The following is a 21,965-nucleotide window of genomic DNA, read 5'->3' as shown; positions in this document are numbered from 1 at the left end:
CATTTAAGGGGTTAGAAAATATGCTGGACGAATCATTAGATACCATTCCACTGAACACCATAAGGAGATTTTTTAGGAAAATGAGGGACTACTTAGCAGCCTATAGAGAAGGGTTAACTTTGGGTCCACAAATGGAAGCTGCTGTAAAGCAGTACAAGTCACACCGTAAAGTCCGAGAATAGATAATTGAGCTTTTAAAACTTCTTGTAAATTCATTACACTAACTAATTTTTAATTTTTTTTCAGTGCAATTTTTGTATTTATCATGTTCTAATTATAATTCAAGTTTTGTTATTGTAGAGTACAGATAAATTGTAATTTATATATGTAAAAAAGCTGGCATAACTTCATGCCATCATTAAAAATCAATATTATTTTTCAGTGGAAAGTTTCCTCCTATCCATAGCTTGGTGGCACTCAAATGTTAAGCTGGCATCTAGTACATCTGTTGAGAAAAATTGAAATATGCATATTATTAGATATTCATGGTTATTACATCATGGAGGTGGTTGATGATGTCACAAATGTTCCAACTTCCTGCTGTGTGTAGAGTAGCTGTTATATTACCATATTTCCAAATTTGAAACCTGTAAGTGTTTCAGTGGTGAAGTTATGGTCATTAAACTGTCATAGGCCATAAACCACTAATTTTGGACATTTATAATGACTCGCACCGTATGGCTGAAAGACAATTGCAAGTGCTAGATTGACAAGGTGGAGCCTAGCATTACGGCTGTGCAGTTTTACTGTAGTACATCACAATGGAAAGGACAAGGATGTACTTTCTCGAACAAGTAGGCCTGAGCCTATTATACTTTAAACTTGCCTATTATTCTATCCAGAATTTCTTGAAATTATTGTTTATTATTCTCACATAATTCTTGCTGTTTATGTGTATTTGTTTATATACAGTATGTGATCAACTAAAGAAAAATGATAGGATGCTTCAACTGTCATTGAATAAATGCGTCAATCAAAAATAGCTACATAGTTGTAAACATGGCTACATGCATATGATGAGTTTTAATAGATGTGAATCAAAATCTTTACTTTCATCAGAATTTGTACTCTTTGAGTCCTCAAGGATATCTCCAACCAAATTGGCTGATTATTCTTGTAATATGCCTGACAGCTTCCAATTATTCTAGAACTATTCTAGCAAAAATGTAACCACCCATTATTCTTCAAATTATGCCGGCACAATACATTCAGGCCTATGAACAAGTAAGGAGTGTGACAGGAGAACCATGAGACATTTTAACTATATAGTCTGTAGTTTATTATACATTCATGTGAGAGTAAGTAGCTTGTGGACTGGTTTATTAGAAATAAGTACCCATTAACTGTACAAAATGAATGTTTGTACATTTTTCTATAAGCAGAGCTTGCTCTCACTGTTGTAGGTCCTGAATGTTGAAAGCTGAATAATAAAATCATATATAAAATTGTGTGAACTGTTAAGCGTGGAATTCCATCACACTAACTCAATTTACAAATAGTTTTGGACAAACTTTGGCAATTAACACAGCCAACCACTGCATGTAGTCTCATTGTTGTGTCCTAATTCTGGATTTAATTTAACCCTACACTTCCTTTTGATTCTGATCAGGGTACTGGATTCTACTAGTTTGATACATGGCAAAATACTCTTTCTTAATGGTTAAATACCTACTTTGTAAGATTAGTCAGTTGGCAAAGTTGGGGTGGTACTAGCATATCACCAGTACTGTGTAACTGATTGTCATGCATGTATTGCCTTCTGTAACTGCAGCACAATCACTAATGACAATATAAATACCCAAATAAATAAATGCTACTGGTTTGGTAATGAATGCTGTACAGTGGAACCTCAGTTATCTGAACCCCTTGGGACCAGGGGTGGTCCATACGTCTGAAAAGTCCAATATATCTGAAACTGTGTATAAATAACCTTAAAATAGCATAAAGAAAAAATTTTGAGAGTATCAGTATTTCAACTACCCTAATAGAACAGTCACTACTCTAATAGAGCAGTCATTTCTGTAGTTCAGTTAACCAAGAATCCGGATAAGTGGGGTCTGCATAACTGAGGTTCCACTGCACTAGCTGTCATTAACATTTAGAGATATGGTTTTACTAATTATGTGTATAGGTTAATTATTGCACAAATCCAGGCACCTGAGCTATTTTAGAGACCTAAGAGATGACATAATAATCATTCCAAAGTCTCTAAATATGTATCCATTGGAGTTTAAATACCCAGCTCATTAATGACTAAACCGCAGTATGCATGACATAGTCTAATTTTAGTTCTTCATTTGCGTTTGCTGTTGTGTCCATCACTTCTATTGGAGTCTCCCTACGCCAGTCATTCTCTAACATTCCAAGTGAAGTATCACTACTGGCAAGTGAAGTATGACTAATGCTGTCTAGTGGTGTCTCTTTTCTCATGCTATATTTAGTAGAAGCAATCCTGAAATATGTGTATATGCAAATTAATCAAACATTTAGACCCCTTACTGATTTCTCCTTTTGTAAAACTTAATTCCTATGTAAACCAATAGCAATGCAAGTAGCATAAAAACAACTGTCAGTGCAGAAGAAATAACTCCAACAACGAGCAGTTCTGGAATATCAACATGCACATAATTTATGTAGCATTGTTTAAGTAGTGTAACATACCACTGTTGCCATTGGTTGTACTGGATTCTATAGTGCAAAAAAATTAATTATTACAGAACTAACATATGCCTGTAGTGCATGTCTTCATGTTCTAATAATAGCTAAAAAGTGGTAAAACAAGGAAGGTTGCCTATACCTGCAAATATACTATAGCTAGTAGAGATTAAATCTCTAAACTTTATTCTATACCTGCAGGTATAGGCAACCTTCCCTGTTTCGCCATTTTTTACTCACTACTTACTTTCTTTGATCTCTAAAATTTTTCCTACGTTTACTCTTTTTATAACATAATTATGAAAATGAACCAGTATACATATTGCAGTAAGAATGGTGCCAGGAATGCCATAAAAGTAAACTTTCGTCAGAATGCAAGTCCCAACAGGGAGGTGGCCATTATGCTTTGTTTTCAGCTATGCTCTGCCCATTATACAGTGTTAAAAATGAAGTACAGTACAAGAAGCATGTCTGCAATCAGTCCAGTTGCTATGGAAAACACTGGTGATAAGCATAATCATACAGTACAATAGTGCTCTATAGTAGGGACCACAAAGGAGTAGGCATGGCCCATGAAAAAACATCACCCAAAAACCAGCCTCACTTTTCCCAGACGACGATGAGGCAGTATTGTTTGGGCAAAATAAAGCCCAAACAAGCCTTCAGATCAACCCGAAATGCTTTCAACAAGTTACTACAGAAAAATTATTTAACAGAATTTTCTGACTGACTGACTGACTGACTGACTGAATGCCTGACGCCTTCAGACAATCGTAACTTGATAATGGCTAAGGTTACAGGGTTGATTTTTTCACTGTTAGACGTTGCTTTGGCCCGAGAGGTGCCTTTTAGCATACCGCAGTACGTACAATGCATTCTTCATGGACTTACCAGCGTCCTCCTTTGTGTCCCATTCATCTTTGCTAACAACAAAAAGTATCCATTTGGTGGTAACACGTGATGGCTTCCTTTCGTATTGGAAATCATCTGTATTTTTCATAGTGGCTACTTTGACTGCAAAGGTGCTTTTCGCACAGTAATTGATTCGTACTGCTGTGTAATGGGTTGAACATAGCTGACAACGAAGCATAATGGATACTTCACTTTTCAGATGATAATTGATAGCTGAGGAACACAGCGCCATTTCTGTTTTTTGATGCGGTATGCATGGGTCACCAGTCATAATAATTATTTACAAAAACATTAACAAACAAGTACACAAAAATTGGAATTTTTAACTAGAGTAGGGACCATATAGCACATCGATAAAAAGTACTGAAACAAGCTGGAGTAGTGCATGATATTAAATCACAGTAAAACAATAAGAAGTGTTATATCTAGGGTTCCACTGATGCAAAAAATACCTACTGATTTGATACTGATACCTAGCTGTAAATTTTCACCAATAAAGATACCGATAATTGCTATACAACTTACACACCTCTCAAGTTAGCTATGTGTGACTGCTCTGTTAGAAAATTTTATTGTGTAGTGACTGTTCTATTAGAATTTTTTCATGCAAACATAGTAAGTAGTAGTTGCTCAGTGTTTAACAAAGCAATTCTGCACCTTTTATGCTATCTTCTATCACAATCTTTACACGGAACGTGCCATTATCACCACTATATTCTTCCACCATTAATTTGAAATCAAAACAATCTTCTGTAGAGTATTGGACTGGCCTGGTATGTGAGTAAACAAGTTGTCCTAGATCAATATCCTGCTGGGTGAACTTGGACACAGGCAGGCAGGCAGGCAGGCAGGCAGGCAGGCAGGCAGGCAGGCAGGCAGGCAGGCAGGCAGGCAGGCAGGCAGGCAGGCAGGCAGGCAGGCAGGCAGGCAGGCAGGCAGGCAGGCAGGCAGGCAGGCAGGCAGGCAGGCAGGCAGGCAGGCAGGCAGGCAGGCAGGCAGGCAGGCAGGCAGGCAGGCAGGCAGGCAGGCAGGCAGGCAGGCAGGCAGGCAGGCAGGCAGGCAGGCAGGCAGGCAGGCAGGCAGGCAGGCAGGCAGGCAGGCAGGCAGGCAGGCAGGCAGGCAGGCAGGCAGGCAGGCAGGCAGGCAGGCAGGCAGGCAGGCAGGCAGGCAGGCAGGCAGGCAGGCAGGCAGGCAGGCAGGCAGGCAGGCAGGCAGGCAGGCAGGCAGGCAGGCAGGCAGGCAGGCAGGCAGGCAGGCAGGCAGGCAGGCAGGCAGGCAGGCAGGCAGGCAGGCAGGCAGGCAGGCAGGCAGGCAGGCAGGCAGGCAGGCAGGCAGGCAGGCAGGCAGGCAGGCAGGCAGGCAGGCAGGCAGGCAGGCAGGCAGGCAGGCAGGCAGGCAGGCAGGCAGGCAGGCAGGCAGGCAGGCAGGCAGGCAGGCAGGCAGGCAGGCAGGCAGGCAGGCAGGCAGGCAGGCAGGCAGGCAGGCAGGCAGGCAGGCAGGCAGGCAGGCAGGCAGGCAGGCAGGCAGGCAGGCAGGCAGGCAGGCAGGCAGGCAGGCAGGCAGGCAGGCAGGCAGGCAGGCAGGCAGGCAGGCAGGCAGGCAGGCAGGCAGGCAGGCAGGCAGGCAGGCAGGCAGGCAGGCAGGCAGGCAGGCAGGCAGGCAGGCAGGCAGGCAGGCAGGCAGGCAGGCAAAAATTTGAGTTTCAGTGATTTAAAAAAATTCTATATCCGGCCTCCTGTAAGGTTCTAATGATGTACTATTATTTCGTATAGATGATTTTCATCATGTAAGATGTTTCTAGGATGATTTTAAAAGGCAGCAGTTTAGGCGTACGTGTGGGATCTCTACTTTGTGTCCCAGGGCCTAGTAATAATTATGCAACCAAGTGCTAAGAAACATTAGATCATTGAGTTTATAGATATACATATCAGTGGCAGAAGATTTAATTGTTACAGCCTAGACTTCTATGTGAATTGTAGTCATTTAAGTGGCTCTTTTCTGTATACATTCTAATGTTGTGATATCTTCTGAGGTCTCCATATCTGGGAGAAGTAGATTAGTCAGGATCATACCAGTGTAATATATAGCAGTTTCTTAGCTTCTATACAGTTGATTTTAAAGTTCTCCTAAAGTTTGATAAGCTTCAGCAGTGATAGATTTATAATGTGCTGACCAGCGAAAGTGTTATACGTATATGTTAAAGCATTGGTGCTATATGAAAAATAAAGTACAAGGCACACGGCTGAGATACTAATAAAGTACAAGGCAAAGTCGAGTGTTTTATATTATTAGCATCGAGGCCAAGTGATGAGTGCTTTATTTTTCATATAGCACGAGCAAGGCAATGCTTTAAATGATTTATGGAACTTTCTAGTTGTGTAGCTTCACCATACACCAGGACTCATAATTAACACATGTTGCATGAATTATTAGCAGCCAAAATTAGTTTAACAAAGTAATTACACACGTAGTTCACCATGGTTTGGCATAGTAGATGTTCATCACATATTTTAGCAGGTTTTAGTCAAAACCTACAATCGATTCTATTGTGACACATGGTGAAGTATTTTCATGATAGCTCCAGGACTTGTCCGTTTATACCAACAAATGTAATAGCAACGTTACCTTCTCTCACCCATCATCAAAGCAGTTAGGTATGTCCACAAAAGCAATCCAATGGTAGAACTCATATTGGCTGGGGTGATTGATCACTCAGCGTGGCGAGGCTATCAGCTTTCACCGGCTTGGGTGATTAGTCACACTGTCGTGAGCGCTGCGGGCTATCAGCCTGCACTAACGGACATGGGAAACTGTGCTTAAAGAGTGCTTTATTGCACCTCAAAGAGTGCTTTATTGTACGAATAAAGCACTCTTTGCAGTACAATAAAGCACCCTTTGTGGTCAATAAAGCATTGTTTGCCCTAAAGTGTACTTTATGAAATTTTAAATACACTTTTCCCTTTGATCTCGCCCATACATAGTTCTATAACAAGTCCTTATGTTGTTGTAGGCATTTCAATTGATGGTGTATATTGGATGATCTGTTGCAGTTGTGCCTTTTTGGCCAGAAATAAAGATGAACAAAATTAGGATTCATTAAAGAGTAGGTTTGATGTGATAATCCAATCGGAAGCATTGTTGATGTCAGTTTGAAATTTCTTTGTATCATCAGTGAATCTGATCATATGTACACTTGGAATGGAACTGCAAATGAATGTTTTCAGGTAGATCACTGGCCCCTGATAGAATGTTACATAAATCTGAGAATGAGTCTCCAATTTTCATGCATTGGTAATTTTACTTCACTATGCTTGAAATACTGTTCCAGCTATTCCAATTAAACAATAGAACTTAGTAGATGATCATGAGAAACAGAGTCAAAGGCTTTTCTGTATAATGTCGGAAGTGGGATAAACAACACCCTACGGATAAAGACTCATGGCTACTATGAATATTGATCTCTCCCCCCTGCAAACTGCTTAACTTCAAAGAACCGGATGAATGGCGAAGATGGAAGAAACACTTCCAACAATTTTGTAAAGCAACTGGCCTTTCAAGCAGCAGTGAGTCACGCTAGGTCAGTATGTTACTTTATTGTTTAGACGAAGAGGCAGATGATGTTCTGACTTCTACAAATATAACAGAAGAGGAGCGGAAGAAGTTTGATGATGTTTTAGCAAAGTTTGATGCATTCTTTAAGGTCCAATAAAATGTAATTTTTGAATGGGTGAAATTTTAACAAGAGAGCACAGCTGGATGGCCAAAGTGCCAAACAGTACATCACCACGTTATATCACCTTGTGGAAACATGCAACTACCAGAATTGAAGTCAGAGATGATTTGTGACAGATTAATGGCTGGCATTAGGGATCAACATCTTTCTCAGCAATTTCAAATGGATCATAATGTAACTCTGGAACTGGCCAAAACTAAAAAAGGAAGCTATTGGTCAACAGCAAGAGATTTTGAAGGACAAATCAGAAGTGCTACCCACAAACGACCTAGAGGACATTAGGTACAAACGTAGAAATCTTGCAAAGAAATCAGTGAGCATATCAACACATGCTGGACCCTTTGTTTAAAACTGTACACATTGTAGGAAGGGTACAGACTAATACAAGCACTCAAGAGATAGATGTCCTGCATGAGATGTTGTCTGCTATAAATGACGCAAGCAGGGTCACTATGGTAGTATGTGCTTGTCAAAGAGAACAACTACAGACACAGCGGAACTGCATGAAGACCCAACCCATCCAATAGAAGACATTAAAGAGGAGGAATTTAAATCAGGGCTCAACTCAGAATATTAACCTAGAGGGGCGAAGTAAGTTGCTTTGGATCCTAGGGGTATCTGAGGGCATGCTCCCCTAGGAAAATGTTGAAAATTTAGGTGTAAATATATGCAATTTTGGTGAAATTTTACTGTGATGCCATTGAATATTGACCATTGGATTATACAACCTTGGGATCAATTAAATCTTTCCATTTCTCAAGGCTTTAGGTATAAACCTAGAGGGAGGGGGAATAGCTAACCCAGGGGGGCCTGTGCCCCCTCCTGCCTCCCTAGATTAACCACTGCAGGACGATAATTTTCTCGGTGCGGTCACTACAAGACAGCAGACACAGTAGTTATAGGATGCTAAGACCTTTTTTCGTGCACTTTTGGATAAAAGCATGAAACAGTTTGTATGTATCATAAGGGATATTTTTTGATAGGGAGCCACCTCAGATGTGACCTTTGGTGACCTTTGCACCCAATTTAATGCTTAAAGTGGTCAGTTTTTCATCTGTCTCACCTATAAATGGTTCAAAATTCACAAACTTGGTGTCAATTAATGCTCTTGCTCTGAAGAGTACATTAATGTTTAAAGAAAGTCCATAGCTTTTACTATTGAAAAGTTATAGCCATTTCTAAGAGCAGAAAATAGCCTTATTTTCTCCCGCCCACACATCATGCAGTATGGTGCTTATACATACGTAGTACAGATTTGTATTTCCAACATAGATACGTGATATCATTCACAATTGTAAGGTGGAACCTGTCATATAGTGACCACCTGTGTTAAGAGACCACATTTCTATAAAAGTTAACTTCAAGACATAGAATGTACATTGTACAGTAAAATGCACTGCATACTTGTCTACATAAGATAGAACACTTGGCTAAAATGGTGCTGATGCATATAGAATAGCTAGTAGCTACACTTAAGCATGCATATATGTTTAGTTGTCACCCTGTAACAATGCCCCATTCTATGTGTATCCTTAAGCTGTACATACAGTATATATACCAAGCATTATGTTGGTGTGTTGTGATCGGTAGTACAAGCAGTACTTACTAACCTGGTACAATAAGATAGTAAAGGAATTGGTAGTTTATTTACAATAGCAGTATAAACACCACTAGCCAAACAGCAATATAATATCTGCACATATTGATCACCCCTATTTACATTACACAGTAAACTGTATAAATAAGAATAAAGAAAGCTACTAAGTTACTACATTCCAGACAAATTATTTTAAAATGTACAACATAAATAGTTATACTACTTTAATTTTGGACAGATGTTTTGATTTCAAAATCTGCACCATGACCAGTACCTATATATGGTACAGGGTGTATGTATGAGCAATAAATAAATTTTAGCTGCCTGTGTAGAATTTTCCTATTATATATCAGTTACCATATCACCCATTATTTTGCTCAAAAACCTGTGTGGGGATGTTGGATTATCAAGCAATATCAAACAGACAAAGTCTTATTTCATTGGTGCAGCAAATGGTGTCAGATTACAGAGATATTCTGGATTAGATACAGGTGTTGAATTAGAGAGGTTTCACAGTAATAGCTTTAAAAATATAATAAGAACAATGCTTATAAATTATAGTATGATATGCACTGATATACTGAGTTGCTATTGTATAGGGTGGTTTTAAATATTCTTCAGTGACAGATACTAAACATTAATGATACTATACATTTGTGAGTTCATATAAAATCTAAATAGTCTACAGTAGAAATTTCTGCAAATGCAAACTTTAGTCTACAAAACACAAGCAATTGTCTTCACTATGATGATTTGATAAAAGTAGAATCCAGAAAGCTTAGTCGAAATGTGTGAATTCATATAAAAACATGCAGCTAAATTTTAGTGGATCAAGAATTTGCAAAGTTTAAACAAATTGTATCTTGTACATAAACCTGCCATTCAGAATAATGACCTGCATGAGCATGGTAGTCAATTGATCTACATGTATCCCTGAGTATTATGCCTATTTAATATGTCAAATTGTTGTACAGAATAAGTACACTTATGTGACAACTTTAAACAGCGTGTAGGTCCAGGTGTCCTACAGACCTTCAGCACTTGTGCTGTAAAGCCTTAATTATAAATAAAATAATGTCCATTTGGTTCCACCTGGGGTACTTTGAGATAGTAAGTCACTCTCTAGAGTTCCTATGGATACATGTACATGAAATTGAACATTCTGGCTGCCTGTAAGTGTTTGAGCATTAATCGGATGGCTGCAGGTTTGAGGCTGCCTAGGTCATTCCAGTCATGAATTTTTTCTCCTTTCTCCACCTTTTCAAACACAACAAATTTCAACAGGCCGTAGGACCGGGTGTCCTACAGACCTTCAGCACTTGTGCTGTACAGCCTTAATAAAAAAGTATTGAGAACGTAAACCTCTTTCTGTACATATTTCAAAATTGTGCGTGGGCAGGAGACAATAGTGGCATATTTCACCATAAAAATCATTGTAACTTTAGAACAGAATACGATATAGACTTTCTGTAAAAACCAACTTATTCGTTAGGGCAAATGCTTCAATTTGACACCAAGTTTGTGGATTTTGGATCATACAAACATGAAATAGAGACAAAACTGACAGTTTTGGAACATTAAATTGCCTGTAAAGGTCACCAAAGGTCAAATATGAGGTGGCTCCCTATCAAAAAACGATCTTTGTCATACACACAAACTTTTTGCCAAGTTTCATGCTTTTATCCAAAAGTGCACAAAAAGGCCTTTTTAAAAGGCTACAACTCTGACTACAGTGGCTGACAGAGCTAAGAAGAAATTCTCAGGGCCCAAGTATTTACAAAATTGGATGGGTGGTTCTGGCAAATACCACTCACCAGAAGGTCACATCCATTAACTACATTTATTACTCCCTTTGGGCATTATTACCAGTGCCACAGAATTGTTCCAACACCACATGCAGCGTTGAAACTGGGTCGGGTCATCCGGGTCAACTGGGTCACATTTTCTCTGGGTCATCTGGGTCCAACCCAGTTTACAGATTATCCGGGTCTGACCTGGATTGGATCACATGAGAAATGAAATTGTTAGTTTGATGACGTGGAAACTTATTAATGCTATTAGCACAGCTCTTTTGTGAGCCACACCCACTTATCGCATTAAAAACATATGATCAGCCACTCCCATTTATTAATAAGTGCAGTCTGTAGCACAAAACTGTGTCCATTGCTCTCTGCAAGCTTACATGGAGCCACGCCCACTAATCAATTATTGTACGAGTTGTACATAGTCTTGTCTTGCAGCAGGGTAAGTACTTTTGTGAGCCATACCCACTTTAATATATCGGGGAATTGTAATACTATAGGTATGCACAAAGCCATACCCAATTGTTGTCTGTAGTAGTTACGTGGAACCATAGATTATCTACCTACTATTTATGGTGGAACCAAACCCACTGACTGATTTTAAATTATAAACTTACTGGCTTAGTTATCACATAACTACTCGTTTACTCAACACGAATCAAACACTCAATATGTAGTCTCGCTTGCTTGAGACTACCCAAAACATAGCTCTTATCGCACGCCTCGGCTTTAATTAATCCGGGTCACATCTGGGTCAAATCCGGGTCTGATCCGGATTGCTATCCAGGTCTGATCCGGATTGCTATCCGGGTCAGTGGGTCATCTGGGTCAGCAGTAGTGACCCGGTTTCAATGCTGACCACATGAGCTCAGTGTTACAGGGACTGCCAGGAGTGGTTTGTATGATGGATGATGTCCTGATATCTGGCAAGAAGCATGCAAGGAGAGCATGATGCACATTTAGAGGCTGTATTGAAGTGCTTGGTTTCTGCAGGAGTAACCCTAAACCCAGGGAAAAGCGAGTTTTCTAAGCCAGAATTAAAATCCCTGGGACACATTATAAACTGCAATGGTGTAATAGCTGATCCAGCTAAGACAAATGCAATTCTTCATAAACATGAATGTGTCAGAAATGCAGCATTTTGTCAGTATGACTAACCAGCTATCCAAATTCATTCCTTGCAGTGCTGATCTGATGAAGCGTTTAACTGAGCTACTCAGTTCCAAACACACATACTCTTGGGGACCAAGTCAGAGTGAGGCCTTCACAAAGGTAAAAGAAACATAGATATGTTGTAATAGAAAGGTTTTCACAGAGCAACTTTAATGACTGATTTCAAGCGGACTGACAAATTGTACAACAATATGCTCTTTTATAGACTACAATTCTAGAAGTCTGGAGATAGTTCCAGAATAAGAACAATAAACAACATAATAATTAGCTGTAGTCCAATTACACAATAATTAGTCAATTCAACAGTTAAAAGTCAATTTACTCCACAACAAGATAAACACTCCACTTCTCGTGACCCTACTGCTGATATATGGTGTATGTAGATGCATCTTCTTTTGGTTTGGCTGCAGTTATCAGAAAGCAATCCAGAGTGGTGAGCCGTCAACTTTGCTTTCTGCACCATGACTGAGACAGAAATGTGCTAGTTGTTTCCTGGTGCTTTGCCGACAGGCTGGAATTGTCCATTAAAGATGCTTTGAAAGATACTTACATGTACTTCAAAGAAATTGATCAGCTGTTGTTGCAGTTTTACTATGTCTATGAGAAGTCACCTAAGAAGTGCCATGAATTGAAGGAGATTGTTGACAACCTGACGGAATACTTGACAGAAACAGAGATGCCTATGAAAGGAGGTACTAGGCCACTTAGAGCATGTGGAATAAGGTTTGTTTCTCAAAAAGTGGCTACATTGGCATGGTTAATTGACAGATACGGAGCTTACCTGAATCACCTAACAATGTTGTCGCAAGACAGAAAAATCAAGTCAGCTGATCAAGAGAAATTAAAGGGCCACATTTTACGATCGAGAAAGTCAAAGGTTTTGTTAGCCTGTCCATTGTTTCACAATGTTTTAAAGCCTATCGGAATACTCAGCAAAACATTACAAGAGGAGGAGCTGTGCATTGTAAGGGCTATTGAAGCATTCTTAAGAACAAAGAAGAGTCTAGAGGAACTTAAAGTAAAGTATTTCGAAGATTTTCCAACTGTCAAGAAAGTTTTAGGACGAATTCAACAAAAAGAAGCCTCCAGTGGCAGCAGTACAACTGTCACATACCAGGGTACTGATTTGCACTTGCACCCACAAGCACTTTCATCCTTGAGCAAAGATTGCAAAGTCTGGCTCAATGATATAAGCAAGTGTCTGGTTAGTAGGATGAAAGCTCAAGATGAAAAATTGGTCCTTTACACACATACCATGATGGTTCTTGCTACACAAGGCTGGGAACGAACACCTTCTCCTTCTTTTGGGCATAATTCATTAGAGGTAATATGCCATCGCTTTAGTGTGCCTTTAGAGAAAGCAGACATCAATGTTTCCACTGTTCAAGATGAATGGGATGACATGGTCCTGTACAGCAAGCAATACCTAAAGCTTGTACAAAATGACTACATGGCTGTCTGGTGGAAGCTGTTTAATTCTGTTGATGCAAAACGCTGGTGTAATGTATTAGGCATTGTTGAATAATTGTTTTGCCTTCCTCTCTCAAATGGCCACTGACAAAGCATCTTCTCACAGTTGAAGATAATCATAAATGACAATTTACACAAAACATGCATCAATCTATTTAGACCACTTTCAGTATTTGTAGCTGCTTGCAAAGTTTCCCATCAAATAAGATAGAAAATCTGAGCGGTTGGACGAGTGAAGTAGTATCACGAGTGCTCACAAAAGGGTGGGGGGTGGCGGGAAGGGCAAGAGATAGACTTCAAATGGAGGAAGACCACGATTGGAGTCCAGACACGAGATTACAGGGCTGTGCTGGTTCCTTAGTGGCTGATATGTAGCAAAATCAACAGAAAAAAACACCTGGCCAACATTATAAGGCCATCCACCAGTATACCACTGATTCTTGCCAAGTCAGACCCTTCACAAGGCCAGATACCGCCATTCAAGATCTCTACAACACCCAGAAAAGACATCTGTTAAAACCAGCCTTGAGTAGTACTGAGTGTCAAAACTACTAGTACGATAGTGTGGCTATCCACTGGAGGTGTTAGTTTGATTTTACCTGATGTGCAATTTGGATCGGTTTTGTAAAATCTGGTCACATTTATAGATTTGAGATCCATTTTGTCTTGTTATAGGGAATATTTTGAAATAGTTGTTTCAATACTGACTAAAGACGGGGTTTGTAGAGGTAGTATTGGAGCACTATTTTTGCTGTGTCAGGTTTTGCTGCTGTCTTGACCTGATTGGTTACCTGAAAACAGTGTGCATTATGACTAGGTGTAGTGTGTGATGATGAAGATGTTCAGAGTGCTACAAAAGTGTAGAGACAATCTGGACATTTCATATTAATTTGTTGTATGTATCATATGTCACTGTATATACTGTACTATAAAGGAAATATGAATTACACACAACATACAAGGAAATCACAAAAGTTCTGAAAAGCAACTCTGAAATTTTGTTATGCATTTTTACTCCTGCAGTCAATATCTTGTGGTGAGCTTAATGGAAAGTCTCCAAAATGTTGTGCCTGTTTAGAAATGCTATAGTAAATTCATCCCTATACTGTACCAAAAAAGTTGAAGGAAATCCCCATCTATTCTGCAAAATAAAATTCCACCAATCATATATATGGGACATTTGGAATTTCATCCATATATCCTGGTGCAGTAAATATCATTATTTTCCCAGAGTGCTGTATTGGAGTATCTTGAGTCAGACCTCACTTACTAAGGGGTATGGACATTATTTCATATGTTCACTGTGCTAGCATTATAAATATCGCTAGACCAATAAGGGTGTGCGGTCATCATGTTCGAGTAAATAGATTGCTAAGTGGTGTGGTCTCTGCACTTGACTATTATTAATCAACCAAGATTGTAATGGGTGAACCTATCAGGAAGTTATGGCCTTGTGGGTATCTACTGCATGTTACCTCTTAGAGTAGCATTTATAAGCACTTTAAATAATTTTGTGGAGTCTAAATATACTGCTCAAGGAAACTGTTAGTACAGAAAATTAATGCCTTGATATGATTTCATTGCATGAAGAAGACAACAACCAGCCTGATGCTAATGCACAAAAATTGGGTATATTATGTTGGCATTAACTCAATGCTTTGACCACTTATTATGCCCCATATGCTGGCATAATCGGCATAAGCCTAGTCATAAATAACAAACTGTGCTTCCTCTAAAAACCAGGCACCCAGTAAATACCATCCCTTGAATTAATCAACTCTTTATAAATTAATACTACTTATTGTTGTAGCTTTGTCTTTTGTCTAGTTTTGTAACAATACAGCTGCAATACATGCTGTACATTAAACATATTTTGTAAGTCACCAATTATTTTGCAATTCATCAACTATCTTGCTAAGGAAGCTTAACTTTAGCAAACCACTTTAAATCACAGATTATGCACAGAAGTGTCTTCTTAACATGTTTATAGTTTGTATATCATGTTTTCATATGCAAATTCTCTACACCAAGCCTCATAGCTGCTCTTAATTTTTTTCATGTACAAATGGGACACGCCCTTTATAACTTGAAAAAGATGCAATTCCTGGCAGCTTTCAATGCCGGTTACATTGTTTTTCAGTCGTTATATGTCTGTTACACCATGTAGGCTAGCCCTGCTGAACTGTTTTTGTGTTTCACCTGGTTTCAGTGACCAGCAACACTCCCTTTAAGCAAGAGTGAATAATAGAAGAAGTAAAGACAACAAAACAGAAAGTTAAGTTTTAACACAGTATGTAAACAGCCTTTATGAAGGTTTATTTTCTGTAGCTCAAAGCCTGTTTGCTCACATGGATGTTGGACAGCACAGACACACAGGTTTTTACCAAACTGATTTCTGGAAACCAGGTGCCAACTGTGGGCATGCATGGTTTTAAAAGTAGGGAGTTGCCTGCACCTGCAGATATATACTAGTGGATGTTTAATTTCTACTTCAGTCTATACCCATGACTGAATTAGGGATTAAATGTCTACTAGTATATCTGCAGGTGTAAGTGATCTCCCTTGTTTCCCTACTTTTTCTATGGCTCCCTAATCAAATTTATATATTTTCATTATACTTGTTTGTTGACTTTTTGTAATGTAATTATGACTGGTAAATCCATGCATACCACATCAAAAGAAAGAATGGCACCAGAATTAATGTTTCCATCTGAACGTGCACCCCAACTATCAATTATCTGAAATAGTGAAGTGGCCATTACACTTTGTTTTAAGCTATGTTCAGTGTTTCATTGAGAGTTACAAATGAAGAACAGTAGGAGAAGAGCTTCTGTAATCAATCCAGTCACAATGGAAAATAGGGACAATTCTCATTTACAAATGTAAGGAAGCAATCACACACTATAAGCCCATGATGCATGCATTGTATATACTGCAGTATGCCAAAAGGTACTTAGGTATCATATTTGACTGACTAATAGCTGCGGCTCATATAATAACTGCTCCCGCTAGTAGCCGCTCCACAGCCTCATAAGAGCTGCCCTTGGATAAGAGTCACGACTTGTATCTCAATTATACTGATGAAAGTGTTGATAAGACATGTTTTTGAAGCAGACACCGGACAAAGGGATTGTTTTAAGCCAGTAAATAACATTATTGAGAGAAGTTTAAATGAGTGATAGTACTAAAGGATGATTAATCAAGGTCAGTCACTCATACAGTGTAAATCCATATAAACGTGTCACACAAGCCCATAGTAGCCGCCCTCAGATAGTAGTCACCTTCACATAGCAGCTGCATGGTTTTCCTTGCTGAAAATTATAGTAGTCACAGCCATTAACTGATCAAATACAGTAAGTCCATGATGCATGCATTATATATACTGCAGTATGCCAAAAGGCTTTTGTTGGGCTGAAGCAACAGGCAGGCAGGTGGGTAGGAAAGCAGTTAGTCAGTAGGAAATTCCATTGAATAAATTTTTGAAATTTTTGTAGCAATCAATTGGAAGAACTTAGTGAACGCACTTTTAAGCTCAGTTATATCACCTAACCAATACTGCCAAGGCACCAGGAACATATAGTGAAGTAGCCAAACCTTCACGATCCCTAATATACAGTACTACCACACTGTATGATAATCACTCATTTTGCAATTCATTCCGTGAGTTTTCATAGATTAAAAGGGGAAAATTTGGAATCATTGAAAAGCCAAAGGATTACCGCTGCAGTGATTCCTTTTGCTTTGTGACTTTTCTCACTAGTTGAATATTCTATTAGGGTGGCTATTCTATTAGATAGAGTATCTTGGATCACATTTTACATGTGTATTATAAATACATAGCAATTACTGATTTATTCGCAATCATAAAAGTTATGATGAGTAGTAGCCCAGGTGGTAGAGCACCAGCCTGGTGATCGAGAGGTCCAGGTTTGATTCTCCAGCAGGGACTTTCTAATACTGAGCAAGAAACTGTATCCCCATTGCTCCAGCTACCCAGCTGTTAAACCAGGAACATATTGTATAATTATGTGTAATTCAGGGTACAGCTGAAGAACAGCCTTGGCTGATGCTGTCATCCCTGTAAAAATAAATTGTAAAAAAGTATAGACTATTTAAATCTGCACAAAGTACAATGTGTTCACATAACTGGCCCATAGATGTGAGGTCTATTTTTGATCAATGACTGTTACCCTTGTTTGGTTTTGCATTACAGCTCCTTCAAAACTAAAAGGTTTGAACTATGATGGTCAGCCTGGTAATCAATTTTCAACCTATTTCCACTGATAAGGAAGCTGAGGCTGAATAGCTGAATGGCTAAATATGAGAAACTTCAAATCTTTATATAAAGTACAGTTATGAGTCTTATGACAGTGTGAGTAGTTTATTATAACATTCTTCAGAACAAATGGGTGGTACCAATATACAGAACTTCAGCAGATAAGTTGCAAAAACTAAGTTGCTCTAACCAAAAGGCTTCTTGATCAATACAAACAAGGAAACTGCAGTGTTTGGGCTAGTACTGCTAACTAGTGTAAGTATGAATCAATGCATTTCTCTATATAAAAGTACACAAAAAAGATTGGAATTTTCAACTAGAGTAGGGACCATAGCACATCGATAAAAAGTACTGAAACAAGTTGGAGTAGTCCATGATATTAAATCACAGTAAAACAATAAAAACTGTTATATCCCTACTGTGGATTTCTTGAGCACAGTAGGGATATAATACTTTTTGTTGTTTTACTGTGATTTAATATCATGGACTATTCCAACTTGTTTCAGTACTTTTTATCGATGTGCTATAGTCCCTACTCTAGTTGAAAATTCCAAAATTTTTGTGTACTTGTTTTTTGAATTTTTTGTATTATGACTGGTGAACCCACGCATACCACATCTGAAATGACCCCACATGCCCCAGCTATGTTAATTATTGTCTGCAAAGTGAAGTATCCATTATGCTTCATTGTCAGCTATGTTCAACCCATTACACAGCATTTTGAATCAAAAACTATTCGAAAAGTACCTCTGCAATCCCCGCATACCGAAAGAAATGGTGTTGTGCACCCTGGTTATAACAATTATCGTCTGAAAAGTGAAATATCCATTATGCTTCGTTGCTGTCTATGTTCAACCCATTACACAGCAGTACGAATCAAGAACTGTTCGAAAAGCACCTCTACTATAACGCGAACGTACTATAACAAAATAACTGCTATAAAAAATACGGACGATTTCCATTATGAAGGGAAGCCATCATGTGCTAATGCCAAATCGACACTTTTCATTTGTCAGCAAAGATGAATGGGACACAAAGGAGGACGCTGGTAAGTCCACGAAGAATGCATTGTATGTACTGTGGTATGCCAAAAGGCACTTCTCGGGCTGAAGCGCTTCAAGTTATGCTTGTCTGAAGGCATCAGTCAGTCAGTCAATCAGTCAGTCACTAGAAAATTCCGTTAAATTAAATTATTTTTAAAATTCTGTAGCAACTTGTTGAAAGAGTTTTGGGTCAATCTGAAAGCTTGTTTGGGCTTAGTTTTACCTAACCAATACTGTCTCATCATCGTCAGGGGAAATTGAGGCTGTTTTTTGGGTGATTTTATTTCATGGGCCACACCTACTCCTTTGTGGTCCCTACTATACAGTACTATCGTACTGCATAATCAGACGTCTCCAAACTGAGGATGCTTGGTACAAGTACAGAGCTACAAGAAACCAAATTACAGAAAGTATCTGTGACTTACATGCTAGGTATCACAACCATTTGTTTGCACATGAAGAGCTGAATCAGAAAAAAATTCTTCAGGCTGCTCGTGAAGACCAACGTGGAACGCCTATACTTAACTTGAACGGCAGGGTCATCACTACATCTGCAGATATGGCCATTGTATTAAACAATCGATTTCATGCTGTCTTTACCAATGAAGACCTCACTCATCAGCCTACTTGTAGCAATTCTCCCCACACCTATATGCCCAACATAGCTATCTCCACAGATGGTGCACAAAATTTACTTGAAACACTAGACTCTAAAAAGTTACTGCATGGTCCTGATAACATTCCAACCTACTTTGTGATAAGGAAACAGCACCAGTTTTAACAGTGATCTATACCCAATTGCTAAATTCAGGTCACATTACAAGAGACTGGCTAACAGCTAATATAATTCCCATATTCAAGAAAGGGGATCGCAGTGATCCAAGCAATATAAACCCATTTCCTAAACATTAGTGCATTGCAAGCTACTTAAACACATAACTTTTATTGTATATCCACATATCAAAAACATTTTGAAAAATCACATACAGTAGACCCTCAATTATCCGACCCTCATTTATCTGTATCCTCATTTTTCCAAAATTGGAAATGACTGTTCTATTAGAGTATATTCAGTGTATAGGTGTATGTTCTATTAGAGTATTTCAACAAAGCTCTGAATATAAATGTATGGGCTTCAGTTATCTGAACAATTCACTTATCTGAACACTGTTATCATTGCCTGAGAACAAAGGGGTTCGGATAACCGAAGGTTCACTGTTCTGCATTTAAACACCATGACGTACATTACTTTAGTTCCAAAAATCGACGTGGTGACGATTCAAAATCGGCCACCGCCTGATGCACAGTACTTGGACCTTTGATGCTTTTATTCAACATACGTGAGTGTATATACCTTCACAGGGATTTTTTCTAAGATAAGATTGTTTGCTGATGACTGCATTCTTTATTGATCAATTACCGTATAGCTGGTTATTTTCGAAGAGTTTTTATTTTTGGATGTTTTGAACAGGCCCTTCTCTTTGAAAATAAATTCCCACGTCCGGTTGTTATTCGAAAATAAATTCCCACAAGAGAAAGCAACGATCCAACTTTCAGTGATTCACTTGTGTATTTCTCGAGTTTTAGCTCAGTATTACTGATGATACAAGTGATGGTAATGGGTAAACTGTATTATTACTGTGCCAACAACCAGAAAACAGGTGATCCAGAATGGGAATTGATGCCATTTGCTCTCGAATCTATGGTAGACAGCTAGCTATGATCGAGCATGATCAAGCCAGTGAATTTACTCCACTCAAGACTCCCCCAGTCTTCTCTCCAGTGCACAGGGATGGGGATTGCTCCATCAGTAAGTTAGTTTTTGGCAAACATTCGCGTAGTTTCATAATTTGTGACACGAATTTCCGTCTATTTGAAATCCACCTAGATTTCAAAATATGCACTCTTCGAAATTAAAATCCTTCAAAATTCAGATTTTGTTTTTTTGTGCAAAAATTTCTGGTTCAAAAATAACCTGCTATATGGTACAGTACTTGTAAACTAGTTCAATTACAGATCTTAATCTTACTGCTATATGGACAGAAAGGTTTAAGTATTAGTTAAAGCACTGCTGTGAGTGCTATACAGAAAATATAGCATGAAAATAGTGGGCAAGAGAATGAGACAAAGCCGAGTGCTATATTCCATCTCGAGACCACTCTTTGAGAGCTATATTGTTCATATAGCATGAGTAATGCAATGCTTTAGCTGATTTAAAGAAGTTTCAAGCTGGTTTTCCAAAACTATTTAAGACACACCAAGCAAGACTTCGGTGAAATAATTAACTTTGCTCTGGATACTGATGTACCTTAAAACTCTCTGGAGTGCCTTTCCCTCTGCTTCTGGGATGCTTTCTTCTCCAGTTAATTCTCCTTGTCTTCTGAATGTTAGAGTCGGGTGCCACGTAACTAATTGTCTTCTACCCACATACAGTGCTATAACTACCTCGATATAGCACAGAGGTTGCATATAATTGCATCGTGGTCATGTAAACTGCTCTGTATGGCAAATATAGCACCAGTTTTTGATTTGATCTTCACTTCAAAGTTCTTTAAATGTTAGTAAATGTGTGATTCTTACAGTACATGCAGTAGACTACTATCACCATCCTCTTTTACTTACACTATTGGAAATATCTCCTAGTATTTCTCAGCATCCTTACCTGGGTATCTCTCACTCCTCACATAGAAAATCTTGTTCTAAAGAGCACAAGAATGTTAAACTGGAATCTTCGCAATGGTACATACAATGAATATAAACGTATAGCTTTTACTACCATGTACATACCCTAGAATATGCATCACTAGTATGGGACTGCATGCTCAGAACACTATTAATTCTGTAGAAATGGTACAAAGACTTGGGTAACATCCAACTAAGATTGGAATAGTAGTGTTACATCTATGCTAGTCATTTTGACAAGATAAAATTTCTATAACTCTATAAATGATCTCTCAGCCTTGAAGATACCTCCATGTTTCACCACCACCTTCTATCCTACATTTCATTTAATCACTTTTCCAGTAAGAACTAAGTCATACAAATACAGTTTTTTTCCCTGAACAATAAATGACTGGAATATCCTACCTGTTGAAACAATCGAATCTCCCACTATTGATCAGTTTTTAGTTATGTATTTGATTCACTACTGCTAAAAGTGACTTATTGTGGGCTGGTTTCCTGGACATGTCATTAACCCTGTCTGTCCAGTAATAATAAAATCAATTGGTTATGTATTATTGTAACAGGACAGATGACTACAGTATTCAGGATTAATAGTGTAAGCATTGTAAACAGGAAGGAG

General features: G+C 38.7%; 1 protein-coding gene across 4 annotated transcripts in view; it reads right to left on the bottom strand.

Moving 5' to 3' along the window:
• Window positions 1-2,229: 2,229 nt before the first annotated feature.
• Window positions 2,230-21,965, bottom strand: part of LOC136251668 (peroxidasin-like) — a 63,238-nt gene continuing 43,502 nt past the window's right edge. For all 4 annotated transcript variants that reach the window (XM_066044120.1, XM_066044123.1, XM_066044128.1 and 1 more), the window contains 3 exons: window positions 2,662-2,688; window positions 2,500-2,605; window positions 2,230-2,452 (listed from right to left, as the gene is read on the bottom strand). In XM_066044120.1, coding sequence (XP_065900192.1) covers window positions 2,254-2,452; window positions 2,500-2,605; window positions 2,662-2,688 — 332 coding nt within the window. In that variant the 3' untranslated portion in view covers window positions 2,230-2,253. The remainder of the gene's footprint in view (window positions 2,453-2,499; window positions 2,606-2,661; window positions 2,689-21,965) is intronic.

Source organism: Dysidea avara, chromosome 1, assembly GCF_963678975.1.
Source record: "Dysidea avara chromosome 1, odDysAvar1.4, whole genome shotgun sequence".
Lineage (NCBI taxonomy): Eukaryota > Metazoa > Porifera > Demospongiae > Dictyoceratida > Dysideidae > Dysidea > Dysidea avara.
The sequence above is the reverse complement of the archived record's forward strand: the minus strand, read 5'-3'. Positions and strand labels throughout refer to the sequence as shown.